The 27,763-nt window shown below is 64.0% G+C and overlaps 2 protein-coding genes across 2 annotated transcripts; both read right to left on the bottom strand.

The window, feature by feature from the left end:
• Window positions 1-235: 235 nt before the first annotated feature.
• EFNA2 (ephrin A2) lies at window positions 236-15,726 on the bottom strand. Its single transcript, XM_031006326.3, has 4 exons — window positions 15,351-15,726; window positions 5,583-5,896; window positions 2,918-2,983; window positions 236-1,691 (listed from the first exon to the last, which is right to left on the bottom strand). Exons 1-4 carry the CDS (start codon window positions 15,488-15,490, stop codon window positions 1,570-1,572), a joined length of 642 nt encoding a protein of 213 aa, XP_030862186.1. The 5' UTR covers window positions 15,491-15,726; the 3' UTR covers window positions 236-1,569.
• Window positions 15,727-23,348: 7,622 nt separating this feature from the next.
• FAM174C (family with sequence similarity 174 member C) lies at window positions 23,349-27,752 on the bottom strand. The gene is made up of 3 exons (XM_004059644.5): window positions 26,800-27,752; window positions 25,338-25,454; window positions 23,349-23,800 (listed from the first exon to the last, which is right to left on the bottom strand). Coding segments are annotated over exons 1-3 (402 nt in total). The 5' UTR covers window positions 27,084-27,752; the 3' UTR covers window positions 23,349-23,799.
• Between the last annotated feature and the right edge of the window lie 11 nt (window positions 27,753-27,763).

Here is a 27,763-nt window from a genome sequence, read left to right as displayed (position 1 = left end):
GCACCACCTCACCTGGCTTTTTTTTTTTTTTTTCGTATTTTTAGTAGAGATGGGGTTTCACCATGTTGGCCAGACTGGTTTCAAACTCCTGACCTCAAGCGATCTGCCCACCTCGGCCTCCCAAAGTGCTGCAATCACAGGAGTAAACCACCACACCCAGCATCCACCGCCAAATTAGGAATGCAAAAGTCTCCTTCAAGCAGGGCAAGGCCCCCACATACAGACACACGCGTTTGAGGTTTATGCTCATTTTATTATAAAAAAATACAGAATCCAAAGTTGATTGTGACGGAAAGAGGGAGGCCCGGTCGCCAGCTCCAGGCCTGGCAACGCGGCCCGCCCCGCCGACCCCCTACAAAAGCCCTCTGCCCACCCCCCACCACCGGGCGTGCCTCGAGCCGCCGGCCGGCGGCCGTACACAATATATATTTATATATAATATATATAAAACACAGAGTCAGGAAAGGCGGGTAGAAATATGAAATCCGTATAAATGCGTTGTTTCCTTCATTAAAGTGTCTTCGGGGAGGAGTTTCTTTTTTTCTTTTTGGTAGAGGTTCCCTCCCTTTTGTCCTTTTTTTCTTTTTCTTAGAAACATTATCAGGTCACAGAGTTGAGAGAGGGGCTCTGACAGACGACACGAGCTTATTGCCAAGTGCAGCTTCTACTCTAAAAGTCCACCCCACCCCCCCACCAAAATAAAAGACCCCCTATGAAGGGCTGAAAAAACATAAACGGTCCAGTCCGTCCTCAGGAATACGTGGAAAATGAAATCACAGTTTGCACTTGCTGGCTGTATTTACAGGAACAGAAGGTCTTCTCGGCCTCGGAGAGGGACCGTGTGAGGCGAGGGGGACGGGTAGGGGCTGTTTGCATGGGCCAAAGGAGTTTCTAAGACATGGCGGGACTGTGATTCCGAAGGGCGCTGGGGCGAAATAGTGTCTGGGAGGAAATTACCAGGAGGACGGGGGTGGGCGATGGGGTATGAGGTCTCCCCAGCCACAATGAGGGGCGCTCACCACGTACCCCTTCCGGCTCAGACTCACCCAACCTGGAGCACCAGGGGGGTCCGCGGTGGGCTGCAGCCAGGACCCCACAAGTGGGGTGCAGAGCAGAGGGGAGCAGCTGTGTTCCCGACCCCATGTTCCGCGTTCCCCTCCCCCAGGCCAGGGCACAGGGACCCCGCCCCGCTGCAATGGCAGGGAATAAATTAAATTAAAAACTCAAGTCTTTTTGATCCAACCACGAAAAATACACTAAAAAAAAAAAAAAATCGCCAAGAGGTTCCCGGGTTCTCCGACGCCCCAGAGGAGATGGCTTGGCCAGGGTCTGCATCCACTCCCCGGCCCCTCGGGCCTCCGTGGGGGGGGGCTCTCGGCCGTCCGCTCCCTGAGGGCTGGTCCTGGGGCGGGTGGATGGCCCCTGCCCGGCGGGGGCGGCACCAGGCGAGGGAGAAGCAGCGTCTCTATTTGGTCTCGGAGGCGGGGGCCGCAGCCGGGTCCGGAGGGCCGAGGTCAGGCGGTCCAGGCGGGGCCTTCCGGGCAGGGCCGGCGTCCTGCGGGGCTGGGACTAGGAACCCAGGAGGGTCCAGAGCACGGGGATGGTGCTGAGGAAGAGACGGCAGCCGCCCGGGCTGCTACACGAGTTATTGCTGGTGAAGATGGGCTCAGGAGCCTCGTACAGGGTCTCGTCTGCGGGTGGCAGAGACAGCACGCTCAGCGGCCGCCCGAACCCCACTGGGCTCCCCGCGTGCTGCCCGCCCTCAGGGTGCACATCTGCCCAACGGACTCATCACCCCACCAGGCAGGCCCTCGGCTCCCTCTTCGTGCCATCCCCGATGCCCACTCTCCGGGCAAAGTCACTTGGCCTCAAGTGGGGGACCTGGCTGTTGAATTCAACCTTCACTCTTTTAATCTTTTTTTTTTTTGCTTTATTTTATTTTATTTTATTTTATTTTATTTTATTTTATTTTATTTTTTTGAGACGGAGTCTCACTGTCGCCAGGCTGGCGTGCAGTGGCGCAATCTGGGCTCACTGCAACCTCCGCCTCCCGGGTTCAAGCGATTCTCCAGCTTCAGCCTCCCAAATAGCTGGGACTACAGGCATGTGCCACCACGCCCGGCTAATTTTGTATTTTTAGTAGAGACGGGGTTTCACCATGTTGGCCAGGACGGTCTCCATCTCTTGACCTTGGGGTCCACCCGCCTCAGCCTCCCAAAGTGCTGGGATTACAGGTGTGAGCCACCGTGCCCGGCCACGCTGTTTTTATTTTTATTTTTATTTTATTTTATTTTTTAGACGCAGTCTTGCTATATCACCCAGACTGGAGAGCAGTGGCGCAATCTGGGCTCACTGCAACCTCCACTTCCCGGGTTCAAGTGATTCTCCTGCCTCAGTCTCCTGAGTAGCTGGGATTACAGGAGCCCGCCACCAGGCCCGGCTAAATTTTGTATTTTTAGTAGAGATGGGGTTTCGCCATGTTAACCAGGCTGGTCTCAAACTCCTGACCTCAGGTGATCCACCTGCCTCAGGCTCCCAAAGTTGGGATTACAGGCGTGAGCCACCACAACCGGCCTGCTTTGTTTTTTAGAGACAGAGTCTTGCTCTGTCACCCAGGCTGGAATGCAGTGGCGTGATCTCTGCTCACTGCAGCCTCGGCCTCCTGGGCTCAAATGATTCTCCTGCCTCAGCATCCCAATGTGCTGGGATTATAGGCGTGAGCCACTGCGCTCAGCTAACCTTCACTCTCGAAGGTCTGACATGTTCATCAGACGGGGAAATCGAGGCTGGGGCAAGGCAGGGCAAGATAGGGAAACCCAAGGCTCCCTGTCCTGGCTCTTCTGGACACTCACTGGTTCTGTGGGTTTAGGACACAGGGGTGGGGGCCTGGATCCTGCCCATCCCCCTGAGCACTTACTGGTCGGCCGCACATACACCTTCAGTCGCAGGCAGGGCCGGTCCACAGCATTGGGAGGCGTGGCAGCTAGAAGAGAGGGGATGGGGATGAGTGGGAAAGTGCCTCTTGGTGCCTGAGACCTCCTGGGGCTGTACTCCCTTCCCCACCTTGGTGAATCAACCCTGACCCCAGGTGGAGAGCCACTCTTAAAACTCTTAATCGTACATCAAAGCCCCAGACACAACGCCCCGTTTCCCAGCAGTCTCCTGCACATTCCCCCTGCTCCTCCCTCTGTCCAATCCTGACCCCAGAACCTGGGGGTGTCTGTGTTTTTGTTCTGCTCTGCCTCACCCCAGGGCAGCACAGGGTGAGCTCGGAAAATGATGTATTTGTTTTCAAGCAATCAGCAAAGAGGTGATATGTTAATAGTGAAATGATTGACCTGGGTTCAAATCTCTGCCTCTGAGAGCCTGTGGACAAACCGCTCCCTCTCTGGGCCTCGCCTGGCAACACAGCAGATTCTCTGGGAAAGATTCTTTTTTTTTTTTTTTTTTTTTTTGTGATGGAGCTTTGCTCTTGTCGCCCAGGCTGGAGTGCAATGGTACGATCTCAGCTCACTGCAACCTCAGCCTCCCGGGTTCAAGCAATTCTCCTGCCTCAGCCTCCCAAGTAAACAGGATTACAAATGTGCGCCACCATGCCTGGCTAATTTTTGTATTTTTAGTAGAAACGGGGTTTCACCATGTTGGCTGGGCTGGTCTTGAACTCCTGACCTCAGGTGATCCACCCACCTCGGCCTCCCAAAGTGCTGGGATTACAGGCGTGAGCCACTGCCACGCCTGGCCAGGAAATATTATTTCCATCTGGTTCTTATGCCCAATATTCCAGCATCGCTGCCCCTGCTTTCGGGCCCCCAGAACCATCCTGGAGTGCAGTGGGGGCGTCTGCAAGGGTCAAGAGAGGAGGAAAAGGACACCTGAAGCCGGGGCCGCTGGGGTGTGCACACGTGTGGACAATCGAACAGGGGTGGGACCACGTGCACGCACACATGGATGTGGTCTTGCTGTCTCTGCCGGGCCCTGGGCCCCGATGGCCTGGCTCTCATGGCCACCACCTCTGCCCGCCCCCTAGAAACCCCTCACACTGGAAGATGAAGATAAAAAGCATGTAATAAAAATAACATTCATCACAGAGGTAGGACGAATAATTACAATAATTATCTTTATGAAACTGCCGTCTCAGAAAGAAAAATGTAATTTTTCTCATATTATGGGGACTTAATTTAAACACCTTCCCCCGTCGCCCACCCGCTTCTTCCCTGAATTATAGGGGAAAAATCCAACTAGAGCAGAGAAAGGAGGCAATGGGGCCTTGTAAGGTTTAATTTCACACAGCAGGAACTGGGTGTCCAGGCACTGGCCCCCCTGCAGCCTGGGGGCACAGACCCCAGATCCCTGACTCCCCATCCCTCAGGCCCCGAGATGCTGAGAAGCCGGGGTCCCCACTCCACGAGAATCCCTCAGTCTCAGCGCCACGGCGGAAGCCACGAGTGTGATGCCATCATCCCCATCTCAGGTGGGCAGTGCCTGGACCCCTCATTCCCCCGCCAAGGTCACAGATATCATGGCCAAGCAGGACTGGGACTCCGGCTGGCGCTGCTGTGTTCCCCACCTGCCGCTGGCCTTTCGTGGGGACAAAAAGGCCAGCTTCGGACCTCCGATAAGCAGCAGGGACTGGCAGCCTCCCTCAGCCTGGCCCACCCAGCCTGGCCCACTATGGGGTCCTGCAGATGTGACTATCCCCAAGGCTGCCGCCACCCAACCTTCAGATGAAGACCCCACGGTCCTCAGGGAGTCTCCGAGCCTGGCATGGGTCCCAGGGAGATGCAGGGGTGGGTGCGGGGCAGGGAGGACCTGGAGACCCCTACCCAGTCTGGGTGCGGCTGGTGCGGCAGGGGCCCTGTGGGGTTTTTTTCTTCTTTTAAAGACAGGGTCTCGCTCTGCCACCCAGGCTGGAGTGCAGTGGAGCGACCAGAGCTCATGCACTCCCAGCAGCCCTCCCACCTCAGCCCCCTGCACAGCTGGGACCACAGGCCCATGCCACCACACCCGGCTAATTGTTTCTATGTTTTTGTAGAGAGGTCTCCCTACGTTGTCCACGCTGGCCTCAAGTGATCCTCCCGCCTCGGCATCCCAAAGTGCTGGGATTGCAGGAGTAAGCCCCAGCACCCAGCCTAGCTGTGGCTTCCACCAAGCTCCCCTCCCCTGCTGGGCTCCGGATGCCTCGGTTTCCCTCATCAGTGTGCTGGGGCTCGGGCACCCTGGTCTCGCTATCAGAGGGCTGAGCCAGGTCTATTGGCCCAACCACCAAGTGGTCTGAGCTGGAGGCCCGAGATCACAATAGTGCAGCCTCAGTCCCCCTCCAAGCCTCAGTTTCCCCATATGCAACGAAGGACGAGGAAAGTCCTGGCCTCCCGGGATGGTTGGGAGGATGGCACGTCCATCATGCACTTCACATCTGGGGGTGGTCAGTGACCTGGGTGGGTCAGTGGCCAGCAAGGGCCCTGGCCCCACTCCGCGGCCCCGCCCACTCCCCGGCCCCACCCCCGCGGCCCCGCCCACTTCCTGGCCCCGCCCCGCGTCCCCGCCCACTCGGGCCCCGGCAGCCCCGGCCCGACCCCACTCACAGATGTAGTAATACTCGTGGCCGGGCCGGAACTCGAAGCCCAGGGAGAAGGGCGTGAAGAGCTGGAACTTCTCCGAGAACTTGAGCGGCCCCCCGGGCGCGGCGGGCCGGTTGCACTCCCAGCGCTTGAAGCCGCGCTGGCGGTGGTCGCAGGAGGCGTGGCCCTCGCCGTTGACCATGTACAGCACGTAGTGCTCCATGCGCTCGGCCGGCGGCAGCGGCGCCCCATAGTGCGGGCAGTAGATGTCCAGGTAGTCATTGATGCTCACCTCCACCGTGTAGCCCCCGCCGTCGTCCCCTGCGCCTGCGTGGAACCTGCGGGGACAAGGCGGCCAGAGGTCAGCGCCCGGAGCGAGGAACGGGGCACGGGTCAGGGTGCGCGGGGAGGGTCAGGGGACAGGAGCACGAGGGACAGGTCAGGGTGCGCGGCGAGGGCCGGGGTCAGGGGACAGGAGCACGAGGGACAGGTCAGGGTGCGCGGCGAGGGCCGGGGTCAGGGGACAGGAGCACGAAGGACAGGTCAGGGTGCGCGGCGAGGGCTGGGGTCAGGAGCACGGGGGACGGGTCAGGGTGCGCCAGGGGGGACAGTGTCAGGGGACAGGTGCATGGGGCACGGGTAAGTGTGCGCGGGGAGAGATGGCTCAGGGGACAGGTGCACGGGGCACGGGACAGGGTGAGCGGGGAGGGACGGGTCAGGGGACAGGTGCACGGGGAAGTCAGGCCGGGGAATGGGGGAGGGGTCAGTTCGCAAGGTGGACTCCGCCTGGGCCCTGAATGGTGATAGCGGTCAGCAGGTGGGGTTGCACACCCCGATCACGGTGGGCTTCCAAGGTTGGGAGCCCACGATCTCTTGCCTGGCACTGTCCCCCACCTCCTGCCTCAGTGTCCCCAACAGCCCCACGGCAGGGCCAGCAGCGAGGTGGGTGTCCAGGTGGGTGACATCTGGACCCCTGTGTGCAAAGGGCCGGCGGGGGGTTCCTGACTCCGGGCCTCTGCACAAGCTGTCCCTCCACAAGAATTCCCTCTCCAGAAACTTCGCATCTACCTAACATGCTTAACATCTGTGCCGCCTCCTCCGGGCAGCCCCCAGCCCTGCTTTCATTCTGCACTCCCACCTGTTGAGAAGGACCGGGGCAGCGTGGGGGACACAGGTCGGGCATTCCGGCTCGCTCTGGGGCAAGCTCTGCCCCCACCCTGGCCTCAGTTTCCCCAAAGAGAACAGAGCTTGGCGTGAAGAATCCCTCCACCCTCCTCTCAGCACCCCCAGAGTTCCGCCCACCGCCCCCTCTCTCAGCCCGCCGAGTTCCACCTGCCGCCCAGCTCGGAGGCATCCTCGGCTCCACTCCCAGCCCCTACTGAGTTTCACCTGCTGTGCACCCCCCCGCCCCCGCCTCAGCCCCCGAGTTCCACCTGCTGCCCCCGCCTCTGAGCCCCGCAGAGTTCCACCTGCTGCCCAGTTTGGAGGCATCCTGGGCTCCACTCCCAGCCCCACCCCTGCCCTCCTGTGTGACCCTGCGAGCCCCATACCACCCTCTCACATCTGGAACCCAGAAACCTCCCGAGCCCCGAGCCCCGGAATCCGGCGGCCTCCTGGTCTCCCTCCTGGGTGCCTGCACTCCTGACACCTCAGCCCCCTAGCCCTGCCTCCAGGCCTTTGCCCTGAGGTCCCCCAGATGCAACCCACAGGCCTCTTCCTTCAGGGAGCCCCCTGACCCGGCCTCCTCTGTGAGGATAGAGGTCAGCCGAGGGAGGGACCGGCGGCTCCCCTTCCCTCACTGCCTCGGGCGATGGCGGCAGGAGCCCTTAGATCTCCCGGCTGTGGTCCCCAGGGCCCCTGTCATGTAACCGGCGGCCTGGACCAAGCGGGGCACCAGGGGGGCCCTGAGAGGGGCTTATTAGCACATAAAAGACCTGAACAGGGAGGAATGGGGGGTCCCCCACACCGCTCCTGCCTCCTCCCTCCATGCACAGGCAGGGGAAACTGAGGCCCCACCAGTGTTGGCAGCACACGGGTGCAGGCTGCTACGATCCCGGCCCTGGCGCTGCCTCTAGGCCCGGCACAGCCACCGCCACCCCGGCCTGCAGGGGTGAGCCCGCCGCAGGCCCCACACTGGGGGCACTAATTGGCACAGCAGCTCGAGAGAGAGGGTGGTGGGATTATCAGATGGCATCAGCCCGGCCCCCCGCCACCCCGAGATGCCACGCCAGGCGGGGCCGGGGGTTCCTGGGTCTCCAGGGGTGAGAAGGGGCAGACAGGTGTGCTCACTTGTGCCTCAGTTTCCCCACTAGGGATCTGGCATGAAGATCTCCAGAGCAAAGAATTTCAAGGCAGGGCGGCGGAGGCGGTGAAGTCACCCTCCAGCCCTTCCCTACCTGGTTGGATTCGTCCAGGGACAGAGAGCTTCCCAGGCCTCCTTCATCACCCCTGTGAGCCCAGCACAGGGGACAGTGGGAGGGCGTGTTGCAGGGAAATCTCCCCCGGGCTCCAGGCCTGGAGGGCAGGGGCCCTTCCGGGGCTTCGGAACCTTGCAGTTCTGGGCTTGGGTCTCGAGGTCCGTCCTCCTCTCAGAGGCTCCCTTTCCCCTCCGTGCAAGGGGATGGTCCTCCCGGCTGTTGGACGCTCGGAGTGCGTCTGCACAGACACGGGGGCAGCCCCCATACAGGCTCAGATGGAGATGGGCTCGGCCTCAGCCCACCCCTCAGGCTGCCCCATTGGCCGGCCGGGCACAGGCATCTCATTGACCCGCTGGCCCCTTGGGCACGATCGATGCAGAAGCTGCTCCAGCCTTTTTGAAAAGTCATTTTCGTTCCTGCCCAGCCCAAGTGAAAGCCCATTGATCAGGCGGTCGATGGCAGCCAAGGCCCAGCTCCCGCCTGGGACTGCCCACACCCAGGTCGCCCTGCAGGGGAGGCCTCCGTGGAGGGACCGCAGGGGCGTCTGGGCTCCCCACTGCCCTCTGGCCTCAGTTTACCCTCCTGTCCCGGCAGTGATCCCCAGGGAGCCACATTCAACCTAAAAAAAGAACCTGGCTCCTAGCAGGACACTTCTTGAGACAGAGCAGCCTCTGAAGGTGCCCACGGCACCAGCCCTGTCGGTCCCCCTCTGGCCTCTTGGTTCCCCAATGGTGCCTCCTTCCCCCACGTCTGACACCACTGTGTTCTCTCCTCCTGTTCTGCCTTCGGTAAAACGTCAGAGACCGAGGCTTCTGTGTGGCTGAGCGGCCAGGTGCCCGGGCCCCTCCAGGCTGCAGTGAGGGTCTGCCAGGGCCCAGCCTCCCCATATCCCAAGCCTCGCTCTTCTGCAAAGCAGACCCTGTAACACGTTGGCGGCGGCTCAGAGCCCTCCATCCATTCCTGATCCTCAGAATAAAATCCACACCCCTCCAGGCCTGTGTGGCCCATCCACTGCACCCTCCTCATCCTCCTCTCTCCAAGACTCCTCCCTTCCAGCCACACCAGCCTCCCGGCTGTCCCTGTTCCCACCAAGGGCCTCTGCAGCTGCTGTTCCCACTGCCTGCAGTGCTGTTCCCTGTGCCCCGCCCCATATCACATCTGCTCTTTACAGGGTTTGCTGTCTGAATCCCGGATCCTGATGTTGGCCTCCTCTGTCCCTTCCCCAGGGCCCTACACAGGCCCTGCATACAGTGGTGCTCAATAACGAGTGAATTAAAAAGGTCAAGAGGCGAGGACTTTGCAATGCCAGAGTTGTGGGGAGCAGCCCACAGGTGTGTGTGTTGGAGGGCAGGTCCCAGGGGAACCCCCACCCCCGGCTCTGCCTGCCGGAGTGGGGCCGTATTTTTCCCTTTGCGTCTCTAAAATAGCGGCGGCCTTGCTGTGTTGGCATTCCCGGTTCCAAGTTGGCGGGCAAGCCCGAGGCGGGCGCGTTGCCCCTGTTGAGGGTGGCGCCTGCAGGGGGGAGGGGGCCCCCACCCCAAAACCGCACCTGGGGAGAGGCAGACAAAGCCTTCGCTTCCTCCATTAGTGATGAAGCCTCGATATGCAAATCCTCCCCGGAGCGGCAGACAGACTGAAATTCTCACTAAGGGGTTAATGGCTGATTTGGGATTTTTCCCAGACAGAGCGGCGGTGGCAGCTTTTACTCCTCCGGGTTCCCTCTGCCGGGCCACACCTTCCCCCCTACGCTCACTCAACCTGCGGGTGCCAAAGTCCACGCCTCCAGGCAGCCCTCCAGGCCCCAGGCAGAGCCTCACCCAGCAGGGCTCCCCTCCTGCCCACCCGGGCCTCCCGGCTGTCACCCGCTTCCAGCAAGCGGCCTGGAGCTAATTAGCTCCAATCGGGCAATTGTCAAGTTATTAGACGCTAATAGCTAAGCGACTAATTAGGAATCTCACCCAAAACTGGGGTGGGGGTGGGCTGGGCTGCCTTCCAGGACTGGAAACTGAGGCAGTGGTGTGGCCGGCAGCCAGGACCCCGTGGGTGGGCAGGTGGACGCCTGCACCCGTCCCCATCTCTCTTCCAGGGTGGAGAAGCTCCCGGGGAGGCCCAGGCTGGCCGGATGAGCAGGCAGCCCGGGTCCTGAAGCCCAGCGTGGGGCTGAGGCCGCCCGTCCCCTCCTGCCTCCTGCCCAGCAAGACCTGCTGGGGTACAGCACCCACACCTGGCTTTTCCAGGGATGGAAGAGATGTCCCCCGACTGAGGACTGGAGCTTTTCCTCCTGCTCAGGACCTGGGTGGGACCTGAAGGGAAATCAGTCCCCGGGATGGTGCAGGGTCTGCCCAAGAAAGGACAAGTATGGCCTTGTGGTGCAGGAGGGTAAACTGAGGAAGGGCCCTAGAAATGAAGCAAAATAGGAAAAAGATGGGCCGGGCAGGGTCAGCCCCACCTGGGCCTCCGTCACCGTGGGCGTGGGTGGCCCTGGTACAGAGTGCAGCGGGCGCAGCTGCCGTTGGCCACCCACCTTCCTGCCCCTCCCAGGGCTGTCCCTGGCTTCCCCCGGGCCGGCCCCAGGTGGGACACCCTGGACTGTGCCCAACTTCCGGGTGGCCTTGGGTGAGTCACCGTCTCTCAGGGCCTCGGCTGCTCTGTCCCTGAATTGGGGGCCCCCGACCCACAGGGCAGGTGGACAAGGGGCGCACAGAGCTGGGGGGGCACGCCGCTGAGTCTCTCGGCCAGACCCCACACCAGCCTGGTCTGGGAGCAGGTGTGGCACGAGCCCCCCACCAGGACCGACTCGGCCACAGAGTTCAAACGCCTGCTTGAGGTTAAAGCAAAAACCCCGCCGGCTTGTCTGCTCCTCCGCAGGCTCCAGCCGCGTGTCTGGGGCGACGGGACGGTGGGCACAGGGACGGGAGCAGCTCAGCCCTTCCCCCAGCAAGGTACAAAGCCCAGCTCTCCCTGAGGACCCATCTGCAGGAGAGGCTGGTCCCACACACAGGACTGAGGGGCAAGGCCTGGCTGCATCCCGGTTCCTGGGGAGGAGAGAAGCCGTGTCCCGGGGAACACACGGCCACCAGGGCAGGACCCTCATGGATGACAAGGAAACTACCAGCTCCACAGAAACGCTGCCACCCGGACCCCCATGAACGCACAACCCACTGCCTCCACTGTGACCCCGAGGGACCCACGTAGGGCTGGTCCCCTGCAGACCTGCGGAGACGTCAGCCCAGAGACAGGGGAAGGTCAAATCCCACTGCGTTCACGGCCCCCCACCACGGAACCTCTGTTCTCTTCTCTGCAAACTGAGGCCACCCAGGGAGGCCTGCAGTGGAGGCGGAAGGCCTGGGCCACCCGTGGCACCCCAGGATGCCCAGAGATGGGGAAGACAGAGACCCAAAGAGACTGTGAGACACAGAGACCATGGTGCCTCGGCAGAAGCATCCTCGCCACCACAGGAGCTGCCTCGGTTTCCCCTCTGGGGAGGGGACACTAACCCCTGGGACCACCCTCAGGCCTTTGCCCATCCACACCAGGCCCTATCGGCCGAGCCGCACCCACCGCAGGGCTCCGTCACCCCCACTTCGCAGAGCAGGCCTGGGGGTTCCAGGCTGCTAAGCCACCTGCCTGACGTCATGCCCAGGTCTCCCAGACTCCCGAGTCTGAGTCCAGGTACCCCATGGCCTCCAGGACCCCACCCTCAGGCCCCGAATCCCCCAGGCCCACCGCCCGGCTCTCCTAGCGCCCCCAATGCCGAGTGGACCAGCTTCTCTCAAACAAAACAAAAAACCCTTATGCAGCAGAACACAGCATCACCCCCTTCAAAGCCGGCTCCCCGAGAGGCCGAGGGACGCCAGCGGAGCCACGGGGAGCGGGACACCCCGTTCACCTCTGCCCTCTGCTGGGGGACGGCTCCTCCCTCGGGGAGTGAGCCCTTGCACAGGTCACCATTTTCCATCCGGTGTTTGAGGAGAACCCGGCTGCTGCCCACACCCGAGGGCCACTGGGTCCGTGGGGAACCCCGGGAGGGTGGCCGAAGCCCAGAGATGCCCAGTGTGGGCAGGCGCCCACCCAGTGCCCCCAAGGCTGCAGATTTCCAATCAGAAGGTGGGGACTCCCGGGGACCGCAGGCCCCTGCGTCCACCCTGCTCTGAGGCTTGATGGCCATCTGCACACGGGCCCTGGTCCCGTCCCCAGGGGAGGAGGAGAGGGAGGGCCAACAGCGGGGTTGCCATTGTGGACCGTGCTGGGGCCACCACTGCCCCCACATTGCAGGCCCTCAGCCAGCCAGCACTGCCCCCAGGCAAACACACTTACATGCACCCCACACACAGACATGCACACACACCTGCACTCCACGCACAGACAAAACGCATGCATGCCACAGGCAGACACGCACAGGGACCTCGGACACTGCAGACATTCCGTGCACATGCAAACGCGGGTGCCACGCACAGGCACACTCATGCACACACATGCACCTCATATGCAATCACGCAGACACAGGTGCAAACACGCCAGAGCTGTGCCCTATGGATTCACGCAGCCTCCTGCCACACACAGACACATGTAACCTGCAGCCGGATGCGACTCCAGGCACACCTGCACGCAAACACACATGAGCAGCCGTGGGAATGCACACGCGGTGTTGTGGCCAGGACAGGCGAGGGCAGCGGGCCAGGTCCAACAGGACAGGTGAGGGCAGCGGGCCAGGTCCAGCAGGACAGGTGAGGGCAGCCGGCCAGGTCCAAGCCCTGGACGCCCCAGCCCGATGCAGGTCGGCTGGGAACAGGCCCAGAGACTCCTGGCGGCCAGCTCAGGGGTACCCAGCCCAGGTTGGGGGGTGGGTCGGACAGACGCTGTGCAGTCACTGGTGGGAGTGGCGGGGCCAGCTAGCCAGACCACCCAACGGGGCCCCACCTTATAGCGGCCCAAGGAGGTGGGTGCGGGGTCCCCTGGGTGCAGGCATCGCCTCTCACAGCAGAGAGGGTGTGATGAGACAGACCACACAGTCATCGCCTGGGCACAGGTGCCAGGCCAGTGGGCGGAAGGGGCGGCCGGTGACGCCGCGGCACTGCCCGGGCCTGCAGGCCCCATCGAGCACACGGTCCCCTGGTGCCCATGCTGCTGTCTGCCCCCCATCGCGGCTGTCCCCGTCTCCAGTGCCTTTCTGTATGCCCCTCTCAAAGACTTGGGGTACCCGCATCCCCCACACATCTGCCCGACCCCATCATCCCTCCCCGGCCAGCCCAGCCTCACACCTTAGGCCTGCCGGCTGACGCCACTCCTCTCCCCAAGCCGATGTCCCCTCCACAGGGTCCCCTTGGATACGGAGGCCCAGCACCACCCCCTGCTGTGCCTGACACCCCCGCCACTCAGGCACAGGTCCCTGGCAGGTGCCCCTGGACACCAAATCTGAGAACTGCAGAGACCCCTGATGTCCGCGACAAAGCCCTGATTCTGGCTGGATCCCGGCTTCCCGGGAAGGTGCTCACCCAGCCCTGGGCCCCACTGCAGGGTGTCGGCTCCGTCCCCAGCAACCCTGGATACCGCAGGCAGGAGAGGAAGGAGGAGGCACCTCGGTGCTGCCCAGGTCGGCTCTGCGGACCAGCAAGGCCGTTCCCTCAGGCAGCGGTTTGAGCTGGGCAACCAGGTCAGACCCGGAGCAACAGGAGGTGGCTGGGCCAAGCCAGGCACTGGGGAGGCCACTTCCTTCCCCTGGCCGGGGGTCCGGCCCGCAGCCCACAGCCCTGTGGCAGGTGGGGCAGCAGGGCGGCCCTGGTGACCCCCTTCCTCCCCCGGTTGCCAGGTCCTCGTGTGTTTGGCGTTTGCTAGAACAAAGGACAGGCCACGCTGGGGACGGGAGATTCCGCAGCTGAAATCAAAAACTTGGGCCGGGGAAGCGCTGCCCGCTGGACTCCCCGCACGGCCAGCGACAGCCTTAATCAAACCCACATGTGACCAGCACAGCGGGCGGCTCGGGGACCCGCTCTGAGGTGGGCCAGCCATCCCCCAGCGGCCCAGGGACCCTGCCCTCAGCCCCCAGGGCCCGACCCGAGGCCGTTGACCAGGGTGGGGGGTGGGCCTGTGCGTGTTCCCCACCCCCACGGCGGAACACGGGCTGCCCTTGTCCCCGAGCCCGCCTCAAAGAGACCCCTTCATGCAACTTTCCTCCCGGGGACCGAGGACAGCAGCAGACAGCGGGGACAAGGAGGGATGGCGGGCTCCAGAGGGCGGCTCGGTCGGCACAGGAAGCGGCTGGAAAACGGAGAGAAAGTGACCAGTGGCAGAAGAGTGGGGGGGGCCGCCTCAGCCCCCGACGTGCAGCTCCGTGCGCCTTAGGAAGACGGTGACACCCTGAGTGCTGGGGCTGACTCCCTCCCGAGCCCCAGGACCCCCAAAGCCCCGACTCCCACGGGACCCCCAGGGAAGCTGCAGCCTGCTCCTGTCTTGGAGACCCTGGGATGGCTCAGAGGGTTCTACCGACGTCCAGGCCATGGCCAGGACCCGGCAAACTTTTTTTGCTCTGACCAACGGGGGCTTCTCCTGTCCCCAACATTGTGCCTGGCCCGGACCTGGTTCAAAACAAGGGGGCCTGCGGCAGGCCGGTGCGGCATCTCGGCCGGGCGTGGCAGGCAGGGCACTGGGCCACCTGGGTCCTGCCCCAAGTCCCCCCCTTGCATGACCTTGAGCCAGCTCCTCATCCCCTCTGCACCTCAGTTTCCCGGTCAGCGCCCAGAGGACAAGAGAGGACTCCATCCCACTGCCCCTCCCGGGGCTGACCCCCAGCTCCCCGGCCCCTCAGTCTCCTTTCAAAGCTGGGCCCTTGGCCCCCTGGAGTGAAGCAGATGCTGGGTCCTGAGGGAGGGACACTCCAACTTCCCCAAGTTCATCTGGGGACCTGCGGGCAGGACGAACCCAGAGATCCCTCGAGGGCCACAGTCCCCCACCTCCGGTGCCAAGGTCCCCGGGGATCCCCACCAAATGCGAAACCGAGGGGGCTCCCCAGAGAGGCGGGTGGATCAGGGGTCCCCCCAAGTCCAGGCAGGCAACTCAGGAGCTACCCGGCATCGGAGGGTACCAGAGGGGTTCCCCAAACTCCAGGAGACGTCGGCGCTCTGGGGGATGTGGGGCGCGAGTCCCCACAGTCCTTAGGGCAATGGGGCGCCCCGGGGAAGGCAGGCGCGAAAAGGGCGAGTCCCCCTAACTCCGGGGGGCCGGAACTCCCTGGGGGGCTCCCGCGGGAACCGGGCGCCCGCATCCCGGCGGCGGCGCGCGCGTTGGGGGCGCCCGGAGCTCGGAGGGCGCGAGGCCGGGCGCGGCTTGGGGGGCGTTGGGGGGTCCCCGGGCGCCCCCCGCGCGCGGCCGCGCTCACCTGGGGTTGCTGCGGTTCCAGTAGACGGCGTAGCGGTCCGAGTTGGCGCGGGCGGCGTCCTCGGCGCGCGCGAAGGGCGGCGGCGGCAGCGGTAACAGCAGGAGCAGCAGCGGGAGCAGCGGGCGCTGCGCGGGCGCCATGGCCCCGGTCCGGCCGCCGCGCTCGCTCTCCCGGCCGCCGCCTGCCAGCCGTCTCCGCCTCCTCCGCCGCCGCCGCCGCCGAGCGGGCGGGCGGAGGGCGGGCGGGAGGAGGGCGCGGCGGCGCTTGGAGATCCCGGGCCGCCCCCGCCTCCGCGCGCGCGACCTCGGGCGCCGAGAAGTCAGGCGGCGGCGGGGCGGGGCGCCGGGGTCGCCCCGGGCGCAAGACCCGGCCGCGCGGACTGTCGGAGCGCCGGCCGCCGCCGCCGCACCCGCCGGGGAGGGGCCCGGGCTCCGGCCTTTGTCCCGCCCGAGCGTCGGGAGGGCCGCGGGCGCCCCCTCCCGCCGTGCCCCGGCCGCGCGGGGACTGGGCGGGGGTCTCCAGCCTGCGCCCGCCCCCTGCCCCGGCCCACCCCGTCGCAGGCTCGTCCCCCGGGGCCTGCCCCCAGCGACCCCGATTCTGCGCGCCCCCCGCCGGCATCCGCGTGGCCCGGCCTGGGGTCTCCGAGGGGTGGGGGCGCACCCTGCCTCCCGCGCCCCCACGCGCTCCACCCGGCCCGGCCCTGGGTCCCGGGCCTTTCACCTGCCCGGTTCCAGCGCTATCCGCAGCCTCATCAACCCCGACGCACGCGTCCCAAATCGGGCTCGGCCAACTCCAGCCTCCCTGCGGGGGCCGGGGCAGAGTTTCAGAGGGGCGCTGGCCAAAGTCCAAAGCTGCTCGGGCTGCGACCTCCCTGGGGCCCTCCTGGGAGTCGCCTCTCCGGACCCACGCTGTTCCCTGGGTATGGAGTAAGTCCCTACGCCTCAGCCCTAAGGGTGCCGGGAGCATAGTAGGTGGACCGAGGTGGAGTGTGAGCAGCTGGGGATGGGATCCAAGAAGCCCAGAGTGAAGCCCCCGCCGACAGCAAATCAGTCTCCACGCACGAATCCTGCAGGCAGGAGAGGGCCGCTGCCTGGGGGCACAGCTTGTGCAAAGGCCCGGGGTCTGATCTGTTCAGGGAACGCCGAGTGATTTCTCCTCCTGGTAGGCTGACACAGGCGGGGAACTGGGGGCCTGGCCTCTGCTTTGTCTTTTTTCCAATTTATAGAGACAGTGTCTGGCCATGTTGGCCACGCTGGTCTTGAACTCCTGGGCTCAGGCGATCTTCCCACCTGGGCTTCCCAAAGTGCTAGGATTACAGGCGTGAGCCACTGCACCTGGCCTGCCCTCTGTTTTTGCCCTTATTCATGCCACAGCCTCCCTCACCAGACTCTGAGCTTGTGGAGGGTAGGCTGTCACCAAACGCTGGCTGGACTTTGCGGGCGATGCCCAGATCGTGTTGTACCTCTCTGAATTAGTTTCACTCACCAGGCCCAGTGCAGGAGAGGGAACGGCAGTGCAAGCACCAACAGCCCTTGGATCCGAAGGTCCCTGTGTGAGGCATTACCCAAACTCCTGGCAGGGACCGTGAACCCAGAGATGGGCAAGCTAACCTGTGCCCCAGCAAGGTGGGGTGGGGACGGGACCCACCACCGCCCCACAGCTCTGAGACGTGGTGGGCTCTGTCCTGTGTCTCCTGCGTGCCCTCCTCCCCCGATTCCCCAGCGGGCCACACGGGCCACACCACCTGACCTTTGTTCAGGCTGGGTCCTGCTGGGAAGTCCTTCCACTTTTTCTTCCTGTTAAAATCCTGCTCTTCCAGAAAGGTCTGTCCCACCCAGTGCTCTAGCGTCCCTGCCAGGACAAGGTTCTCAGTTCTCTCTCCTCCAGGGAGCTCAGCCCATCTGTTCTGAGCTCCAGGTCTCATCCCCTGACCCCACTACAGACGTCCCAGGTCGAAGGCCCAGGGCTGGCCGGGTGTCTCTTCAGTGGAGGGCGTGAACCTGTCCCAGGTGGTGGCTGAGGCAGGCCCTAAGTCATCTGCCAGGCCCTCTGGACAGGCTCTCTCAGCACCCCTGGAGTGAGGGCCTGGGGTTCTAGCCACACAAGGCTCTGTAGCCCAGACAGGCTGGAGAAGCTTCCCGGGCGGCTCGGTCTGGTGGGGCTCTTTTAGGGAGGGGGACGGCCACTCCCGGAGGTGAGCACTTTCGGAGCAGAGGTGCGGCGGCTGCACCCAAGCACAGGACAAGGGGCCGTAAGCCTGGGGTCTTGGCGTGCCCGGCCCCAGCATGCCACCTGGCAAAGGTGGGAGTTCTGGAAGCTTCCTTCTATCCTGGGACCAGAAGCCCCCTCCTGCTTCAAGGGATCTCGTGGGTGAGGAGGGGTGGGCCAGGGTCGGGAGGAGGGGGTCTCTTCTCAAACCAGGACTGGGACCTGCACAGGTGGGAGCTGGAAGGGCACCACCTCCACCCAGGCATGGCAGGGCCACTCATTTGCATGCAGGGGCCACCGAGGCAAGAGCCGCCACCACCGCCACCGCTGAACGGATTTGAGCAGAAGCTCCGTTTTCCTTCTGTTCTTGTCTCTCTCAAGGTCAGAGCCCAAGCAGGGACGGGAACAAAGGCGGTGCGTCCCCCGTTCAACCTCCCCGCGCCCGCTGGCCGCTCCTAGAGGAAGGACCTGGGGAAGGGAGGGGAGGGCAGGGCGTCTCTGAGGCCTGGCCCTGGGCGAGGCTGCCCTGGCAAACCCCTGCCTGGCAGGGGGGCCACTGTGGGGGCCCAAGAAGCCCTGTTCCCTCCTGGGGCTGGGAGCTGTCCCAGCTTTGGGATGCAGCCGCGGCCGGAGGCCACTCTAGAGTAAGCTTCCTGTGGAGCCGAGGGTCGGAAGTCAGGCTCACTCTGGGGACAGGGATCCACCAAGGTCAGGGGTTATCCAGGGTCGCCCTCAGCCCCTGGTCTGGAGCCAGTACAGGGCTTGATGGGGTCTGGCCCTGCCCCCGGCTCTGCACTGCTGGGCCCGGGGTCTACCCAGACTCAGGAAGGGACTTGTCCAGCCCGTGCCCAGCACCCACTGCCCACATGGCCAGGCCACAGGGCTTGGGATCAGCGTCCCGCAGCCCCTCAGCCTTCAAAGGCCGCGACGCCAGGAGGAAGCTAAAAATACGCGGGGAGAATTTCTCATTACAGAATAAATTGGACCCAATCCGCTGCCTGCCCTGGTGCCAGCAGCCTTCAGAAGCCCCATCTCAGCCGGGCAAGGATCAGGCGGCAGGGGTCACGGGGCGCTGGGGCCTGGGCAGGTCACAGGCGCCACTCAGGGCGGGAGCCCGACCGCTGTCCATCGCCCCACCTGCGAAGCACGGAGCTGGGGTCTGCACTTAGCCCCAGGGGTCAGGGGCGTTTCCCCTGGACTGGGTCCCTGTCCTTGAAAATAAAAATGTATCCCTTTCTCCAGCGGGTAACATGAAAATCCCCGCCCCCATCCAGCCATGGACCCAAGATTCCTGCAACCCCTGCAGCCAGTGGTGGAAAAGAGCAGGCACACAGCCCCATTCCCAGCTCACCCTCCTCTCTCCTCCCCAGCTCCCATCCTTCCCATTCTCCTCTCTTCACACTCTCCTCCCTCCCTCCTCCCCTCCCTCCTCCCTTCACACCTTCACACCCTCCTCCCTCCCTCCTCCCCTCCCTCCTCCCTTCACACCCTCCTCCCCCCTCCCTTCACACCCTCCTCCCTCCCTCCTCCCCTCCCTCCTCCCTTCACACCCTCCTCCCCCCTCCTCCCTTCACACCCTCCTCCCTCCCTCCTCCCCTCCCACCTCCCCTCCCTCCTTCCCTTCACACCTTCCCCTCCCTCCTCCCTCCCTCTCTTCCTCCCCTTCCCACCCTTCTCCCCTCCCTCCTTCCTTCCCCCTTCATACTACCCTCCCCTCCCTCCTCCCCTTTCCCACTCTCTTCCCCCTTAATACCCCCTCCCTTCCTTCCTCTCTCCCTCTTTTACACCTTCCTCCCCTTCCCAATCCTCCCCTCCCTCCTCCCTCCTTCCCCTTCACATCCTCCTCCCCCCTCCTTCCCCCATCCTCTGCACCCTCCTCTTCCTCCTCCTCCCCCCTTCCCTCCTTCCTTCCTTCCTCCTCCCATCCTTCCTCTCCATTCACATCCCTCTCCTTCCCACTCTGTCCCCTCCCTCCTCCCCTTCCTCCTCCTTCCTCTCTCCCTCATCCCACCTTCAGGTCCGGGGCCTGAACACAGACCGGTTCTCCAGTGTCCAGACACCACCAGCGTCCAGAACTTTCCAAGACAAAGGAAATGTCCCTGCCCCCACCAATCGCTGTCCACCACAGTGACTCAGGCCCCAGACCTCTCCCCACGGTGACCGAAGACCTCTCCCCATGGTGACCGAGGACCTCTCCCCACGGTGACTGAGGACCTCTCCCCATGGTGACTGAGACCCTTTCCCCACGGCGACCGAGGACCTCTCCCCATGGTGACCGAGGACCTCTCCCCACGGTGACTGAGGACCTCTCCCCACGGTGACCGAGACCCTTTCCCCACGGTGACCGAGACCCTTTCCCCACGGTGACCGAGGACCTCTCCCCACGGTGACCGAGGACCTCTCCCCACGGTGACCGAGGACCTCTCCCCACGGTGACTGAGGACCTCTCCCCACGGTGACTGAGACCCTTTCCCCACGGTGACTGAGACCCTTTCCCCACGGTGACCGAGGACCTCTCCCCACGGTGACCGAGACCCTTTCCCCACGGTGACCGAGGACCTCTCCCCACGGTGACCGAGGACCTCTCCCCACGGTGACTGAGGACCTCTCCCCACGGTGACTGAGACCCTTTCCCCACGGTGACCGAGGACCTCTCCCCACGGTGACCGAGGACCTCTCCCCACGGTGACCGAGACCCTTTCCCCACGGTGACCGAGGACCTCTCCCCACGGTGACCGAGGACCTCTCCCCACGGTGACCGAGACCCTTTCCCCACGGTGACTGAGGACCTCTCCCCACGGTGACCGAGGACCTCTCCCCACGGTGACCGAGGACCTCTCCCCACGGTGACCGAGACCCTTTCCCCACGGTGACCGAGGACCTCTCCCCACGGTGACCGAGGACCTCTCCCCACGGTGACCGAGGACCTCCCCCCACGGTGACCGAGGACCTCTCCCCACGGTGACCGAGGACCTCCCCCCACGGTGACCGAGGACCTCTCCCCACGGTGACCGAGGACCTCTCCCCACGGTGACCGAGGACCTCTCCCCACGGTGACCGAGGACCTCTCCCCACGGTGACCGAGGACCTCTCCCCACGGTGACCGAGGACCTCTCCCCACGGTGACCGAGGACCTCTCCCCACGGTGACTGAGGACCTCTCCCCATGGTGACTGAGACCCTGGACCTCCAGTTTTATGTAACTTAATGAAGTAACGTGAATAGCCATGTGTGGCTTTGTGTCCCACAGCAAAGCACTGGGTGCTTCTCAGGGGCTGGCTGGCCTGGGACGGGGATGTCAGTGGCCTTAATGTGGGGGCAGTGGTGGCTCAGGCCCCCCACAGAGGAGATGGGCACCTGGGGGTGAGATCCCTGGAGGTGGGGAATCGAGGGTACAGGGGTCTCAGCACCCCCAGAAGAGGCACGGAGCCCTCCGTCGCCTGCCAACCCCTGAGTGACTGTGATTTGGCACATGGGGCCGCATCCCTGGGGCACCCTGGCACCAGGGCGGCAGAGGAGCCCTGTCTCTATCTCGCCAGGATGAATGTCGGGCCCCAAGCTGTGGGCACAAGCCGGCGCCGCAAGGAACCCAACACATCCCGCCTTTGAGGCCACGTCCCCAGCGCCCACCCGCCCCTATTTCACAAGCGGAGAAACCCCGCAGTGAGTCCACCGGACTCCAGCCTGGGCCGGACCCGCTGCTGAAGCAGAGACCCGCCCCCACCCAGAGGCAGGGACCTGATACGCTGCTTGTCCAGTGGGCACACCGAGGGGCAAGGGTGGGGTGCATGGGTCTGAGACGCCCCCCGGCGTGGGGTTAGGATCTGAGCAGGTCACACCCATGTGTGTGATCGCTTGTCCCGCGGGGCTGCGGGCATCCCACCCATGGAACTGTCCGCGTTGCTTAGCGTGTGTCTACGAGGCTGTATTTTGTGGGTGCCTGTGCCTGCGTGTCTGCGTGGGAGAGGTGGAGGAAGCCACTGCCCGCCCCCCCAAGCTCCCAGGCACCCGCACACACACGCATTCCCACGGGTACACACATGCTCACAAGCCGAGCACCAGCCGGGACCTGGGGCCTTTCATTTCTCGCTGACAGGCCCCTCTCCGGCTCTGAGCCCAGGAGAGCCCCCGGCTAACAGTGCATTAACCTTGGGGGGCTGCCAATTACTCTGCACCAACGCGGGGTGCAGCACGGGCCCCGACAGGTGGAGGGGACGGAGGAAGCAGAGCCCCTCTCCCTGCTCCAGCGGAGGGGGCGGCGGCTGGACTGGGGGCTGCGGCATGTTCCGACTCCGGATGGCAGAGCGTGGGTCTCTCCTGACCTCATTAGAGTAATTAATGTGCCTTTTGAAGCTGGTGAAAGCGCTCAGAGCTGTGGGACGGGGGGCGCAGATCACAGGGTTGGGAGCCGGGACTGGTGTCTCCGTGCCTGTTAAAAGTGCGTCCCAGAGGGTCAGACATGGAGACAGAGACGGACAGAGACAAAGTGAAGGAGGCAGATGGAGAGATGCAAACGGGAGTTTGGAGACCGACGCAACGGCCAGACAGATGGGGAACAGCAGAGCCCGGGGCATAGGTGTGACCTGCTTGTCCCCAGTCCCACACACAGCCAGGCTGAGCCAAGCTGCCCTCCCCACCTGCAGTCTCAGGGGCCTCCCTCGGGCTCTGCCCTCACTTTAAGGGTTGCTTCCCCAACCTTCCCTGCAGGATTCCCCTAAAGAACAGGCTGGGGGGGTGCAATCAGGGAGGACTTCCTGGAGGCGGCAGCTGAGGCTGGGGCAGAGAAGGACCCGGGGCACTGGAGGGGGAAGGAGAAACGTAAGCAGAGTCTTGGCAGGCCTGGTCAGACGGACATGCCCAAGTGAACAGATAGTACCAGGACTCAGACCCTGGTCTGAGGGGGCGATAGCCTGGCCCCCAGTGGAGACAGCCCCTCCCAACCCTGGCGGCAGACAGGGAGGGTGGGCAGGTATGTGAGACGCAAACCTGGGGGACTGCCCATCCCCCCAGTGGATGTGAGGACACGGTGGGCTCAGGAAGTGGAGTGGCAAATGGGCTGTGCTGGACTCGCTTTCCCACATGAAGGGTTAGGACCAGGGAGACAGCCAGAGGACTGGGCGGCCCAAGGCTGCCACCTGGTGGCAGCTCCTCCTCATGACAGGGCAGTGGCAGCTCGACAGGTTGCCTGTGGGGGACCTCAGGCCATGGGTACCCACGCACCATGGTCTCTCCAAGGCTAACCTCATGGGGGACAGGATGACAGGCCAGGGCTGGACTCCGCCCAGACACAGGCCCCTGCAGGAAGAACAAGGCCCCAGGGAAGCTGATTAAGCACCTTGCCTGGGATGGGGTCTCAGGCTCCAAGTTCCACAGGAGGCAGATGGGGGAGGAGTGTCCGGCATGGGGGCCCAGGCCGCAGGGAACTCCAGCCTCCTGCAGCAGAGCTCTGGGGCTCCCTGGAATCATTGCCAGAGGTACCCATGAGGGTGATGTGGGGATCCTCCAGGGCAGGGCCCATGAGACCCAGGCTGAAGGGATAGCATAGAGGGGGCCCTGGGGCAGGGGCTTTGACGGATGAATAGGAGTTCTCTCTAGGAAGAGAGATGCTGACAGGCAGGGCCTCATCCCAGGCAGCTGGAGATGGGTTCCTCACTTGGGAGCAAGGCTGGAGAACCCAAGCATGGTCACAGATGGGGAACCGAGGCTGGCTTGAGCCCTGCTCTGCCACCCACCCCCGCACTGGCTACACCGGTACGCACGGGTCTAGACGTGGCATGGGGTCAGCACCAGCTGCAGAGACATGGCTGCATTTATTGTTCCCAGCCCGGCGAGAAGGTGTTCCCAGAAAGGTTCCTTGGGTCACCTGCCCACCCAGCCTTGGCTCTGGGCTGCCATGTCCCCACGGGGGCAGGAGAGAGGCACAAGTCACAGTCAGGCAAGGGAGCCTCAGCGTCCTGGGCGGTGGCTGTTGGGGTCCCTCCAATCTTCACCTGGGACCCTCGGCCAGGCTGGGACAGCATCCGGGAGGCGAGGCTGCATGGTCCAGCGGTGGGTGCAGGTGGCAACAGGTGGGCGGGCTGTGCAGGTTCCAAAAGGAGCTCTCGGGTTGGCACTGGGTGAGACCAGCCCCGGGGCCAGCAGGGGAATGAGCGGTGGAGCAGGGGGTTGCTGGGCACTGGGGTAGGCCCCATCTCCTGTCCTTCCCTCATGGCTGCTGGAAGGGCCGCCTCCCTGGCTCAGCATCTGAAAGCAGGGGGTCAAGGGTGAGAGGGAAGGAGTGAAGGGCCCGCCCTGCCGGGCAGAGGCTCACCCAGGTCAGGCAGGGGCAGGCAGCCTGTCCAGGCCCCTTGGTCCACCAGGGCCCAGCCTCCCTCCCCTGGCCTCCCTCCCTGGCCTCCTGGGCCCTGCGCAACTGCCCACCCCGGAGGAAGGGGCCCCCAGCCAGGAGGTAGAAGAAACCTGGGAGGGGTTCCCAGGATGGAGTCAGACCATGGGGAGGGATCCCAGTGCCTCCCTCCCTGGGGGCTCAAAAAGTCAGAGCTGTCCCCAGAGGCTGCCCTGTCTCCTGGTCTCCCAGCCTCCATGCCTGCCACCCCCCAACAGGCCAAGGTCCCCCCAGCAGCCACACTGCAGCGCAACATACCCATCATTCCCTGCCCAGAACCCTGCTAACCCCTGACACCTGCCTCGATGCCCAGGCCTACCCCAGTCCCGCCCGGCATCTGCCCAGCCCGGCCGCTCCCTGCTGTTCCCTCGGCCTGAGACACTCTTCCAGAAGCCAGCCCCATTACACCAGGGAGAGGCCCTCCCTGACCCCGCCCGCTCAGAAGCATCCTGCAGTCAGCCCCATTACACACACGGAGAGGCCCTCCCTGACCCTGCCTGCTCAGAAGCATCCTGCAGTCAGTTCTCCACCTGACTTAGACCTCATCCCTCAGGGAGGGGCCCAGATCGAGCACCCACTACCCTAAGCCCTGCAGCTGCTTTCCCGCCTTAAAGCAGCAAGAAGCCTGACCACGGTGGCTCACGCCTGTAATCCCAGCACTTTGGGAGGCCGAAACGGGCAGATCACCTGAGGTCAGGAGTTCGAGACCAGCCTGGCCAACATGGTGAAACCCTGTCTCTACTAAAACTACAAAAATTAGCTGGGTGTAGTGGTGAGCACCTGTAATCCCAGCTACTCAGGAGACTGCGATGGGAGAAATGCTTGAACCTGGGAGGTGGAAGTTGCAGTGAGCAGACATCGTGCCATTGCACTCCAGCCTGGGCAACAAAAGTGAAACTCCATCTCAAAACAAAACAAAACTTAGGTCAGGTGCGCTGGCTCACACCTGTAATCCCAGCTCTTTGGGAGGCCCAGGCAGATGGATCACCTGAGGTAAGGAGTTGGAGACCAGCCTGGCCAACATGGTGAAACCCCATCTCTACTAAATACAAAAAAATTAGCGAGGCGTGGTGGCGGGTGCCTGTAATCCCAGCTACGCGGGAGGCTGTGGCAGGAAAATCGCCTCAATCCCGGAGGCGGAGGTTGCAGTGAGTTGGGATCACACCACTCCACCTCAAAAATAAATAAATGAACAAACATTTAAATTTTTTAAAAAAAGTTGTAAATGGAGGCTGGGAGAAGGGATGAGCCCTGCCCAGTGGGGCCGTGGCCTGACTACCGCTGTCAGCTGTGATTGCAGGGACCACTCCATGGCTTGGCCAAGTCCCCGGGGTCCTGCTGAGTCTCCAGCCCAGCCTGCCCACTGAGGCCCCAGAGCTGGGGAAGGGTGCACACCATCTCAGATTCCGGGACTCAAAGACCGTCTCCTCGTCGCTGTCCAGCGAGGCCATCTCCGTGGGGTCCTCAGTGTTGGCGAGGAGGCCGTATCGCCTCCGCTGAGGCTTCTTCAACCTGGAAGTAGGTCCAGGCATAGTCAATGGCCCCTCCCCGCCAACCCTGCCTCCTCCTTCCCTCAGGACTCTCATTACCGTCCTCTACTGGACCCCCGAGCCCTGCTGCAGACCTCCCTGGTTTTGCTGTGCCTGCTTCTTTCATGTCCTAATCGCCAAGTGATTACCATTCACTCCCATGGCGATGACAGTAAGAAGACATGTGCCCTAGCAGGCCCTCCCATCTCCCCTGCGCCAGGACCCCAGGAGAGGCACGGTGATGTCACTCCCATTGCACTGAAGAAAAGACTGAGGCTCACATAGGGGTGAGACTTTGCCAAAGACAACAGAATGGAAGCCTGTCTCAGGGCCAAGCCCCTGGTGGCCCCAGCAGCCAGGGAGGCAGGGAGGGCGCGGCACACAGGCAGGGGAGAGCGCGCAGCAGGTGCTTCCACAGGAAGAGGTGTGGAGCACAGGGGAGGCTCTGCACAGGGCCCATAAAAAGCAGCATGGCGGGGTGCAGGTGCTCACATCTATAATGCTAGCACTTTGGGAGGCCAACGAAAAAGGATCACTTGAGCCCAGGAGTTCAGACCAGCGCGGGTAACATGGCGAGACCCCATCGCTACAATAAAAACTTATAAAAAATAAAAAGCGGCTTGACTTTGCCAGGGTGGTGATGGGGAGGGATAAGGTCCTCGCTGTGTCTCTCCCACCCAGGAGAAGCAGCCACACTGGGTAGTCAGGAGCCCAGAGGAGATTGGACCCACAGGCCAGGGAAGCCGGGGTGGCCTGAACAGGCAGAAGCCTCTCCTGCCCAGGGGCTGCCTACAGCTGGAGGCCCCCGCGAGGGTCTGGGGACGCAGCTGCACCTCCCGGGCTGTGGGAGCACCCAAGGCGGGCACGCGGCCGACCCTGGCGACGAACCAGCTTCAGTGGGTAGAAGCACAAAGGAAAATATCGGGACCCCACGGAAAGGCGTGGCGGCAGGCGGGAAGATGAGAACGAGGACGGGCATCCGGCGACAAGGAGCCAAGGAGGACCCCTCGCCCCGCCAGGGCCTGACCCCTGCCCGCCATGCTCCGGCTTCAGTGGCTCCACCTGGGAAACGGGCAGCGTCACCCCCGAGTTAAGAGGCGGCGGCGCTGGGCACCTCGAACCCCAGGCGCAGGCTGGAGAGCGGGTGAGTCCCGTGGCCCCTGCACCGCCCACACCAAGTGACGACCCCGCACAGCACCGCCCACGCCCACTCCAGCAGGGAGGGAGGGAGGGAGGAAGGGGAGGGCCCCGCGGCCCGGCACGTGACGCACTAGGCGCGCGCTAACTGGCCACGGCTGGGAGACGGCGCCCGCGTGCGCCTGACGCACCTAAACGCCCGGATCAGGAAGTAGAGCGCGGTCAGGCCGCAGAAGCCCAGGATCACGTAGAAGGAGCGCGTCAGCGCCGAGCCCGACGCCCCCGGCGGACGCGCGTGCGTGCTGTTGTGCGGCGCGCCCGGCTGGCTCCCGTTCGTCACGGCCGGCGGCGGCGACAACGTGACCTGCGCGGGGCGCAGCGGCGAGGCCTCTTCGGCACCAAACGGCAGCGCCGCCAGCAGCAGCGCCAGCAGGAGCAGTAGCAGCAGCGGCGGCTGCAGCACGCGCGGCCCCATGGCCCGGCGGAAGCGGTGGCGGCGCCCCGCCCCTATGCGCGCTGTCAGTCAGGCGCGCGGAGGTGATGCCGGCCAATGGGGCGCGGAGGCGGGGCTTGACGCCGGGCCCCGCCTCCGCCTGGTGAGCCCCGGCGCTACCCACAGTGCCCCGCGCGCCCGCCGCGGAGCTTGCTTCGTCGACCCGCTCCAAGGGGTCAGGACGGAGGCCCGGAGCCCGCCCGTGGGAGCCCCGGCAAGGCGCAGCAGGCAGAGCCCAGAACTGCCAGCCCAGCGTGGGGGGTCGCGGCTTCCGAGGAAATCGGGCTGGCAGCGGGGGGACGGGGCGGACCCCGACTTCAGGACCTCGGGCCGCTCATTCCCACCCACTTCGGGGCGGCCCCCGCCACTCCTGCCCCGGCCTCACGGACACTGAGAACGCGTCGGCCACGTCCAGGGCCCAGGAAGGTGGCGCCCCGCTCCCCAGCCTGCTGCAGGGGACCCGGGGCTCAGCCCAAGACGGGGCCTGACAGCGGCTGCGCGGCCGCCGCTCCCCCGAAGCCGAGTGCGCCTTAGATCCCGCGGGACTGGAGTCTCCGCGCTGCGAACCCCCTCAGTGGCGAGCCCCCCGCGGTCACTGCTCGGACAATGACCCTTGCAGTCTTCTCTGTCGGGTCCTGCTCGTGCGCTGAACCGAGGTCCGC

Source organism: Gorilla gorilla, chromosome 20 (assembly GCF_029281585.2).
Source record: "Gorilla gorilla gorilla isolate KB3781 chromosome 20, NHGRI_mGorGor1-v2.1_pri, whole genome shotgun sequence".
In the NCBI taxonomy this organism is placed as follows: Eukaryota; Metazoa; Chordata; class Mammalia; order Primates; family Hominidae; genus Gorilla; species Gorilla gorilla.
This window is presented reverse-complemented; position numbering and strand designations above follow the sequence as displayed.

Coding starts and splice junctions, on each gene's coding strand:
- EFNA2 (XM_031006326.3), bottom strand. CDS start 15,490: ATGGCGCCCGCGCAGCGCCCGCTGCTCCCGCTGCTGCTCCTGCTGTTA. Junction 5,897..15,350: donor TGGAACCGCAGCAACCCCAG/GTGAGCGCGGCC, acceptor TTGTCCCCGCAG/GTTCCACGCAGGCGCAGGGG. Junction 2,984..5,582: donor CCACGAGTATTACTACATCT/GTGAGTGGGGTC, acceptor CCTCTCTTCTAG/CTGCCACGCCTCCCAATGCT.
- FAM174C (XM_004059644.5), bottom strand. CDS start 27,083: ATGGGGCCGCGCGTGCTGCAGCCGCCGCTGCTGCTACTGCTCCTGCTG. Junction 25,455..26,799: donor TTCCTGATCCGGGCGTTTAG/GTGCGTCAGGCG, acceptor ACCTACTTCCAG/GTTGAAGAAGCCTCAGCGGA.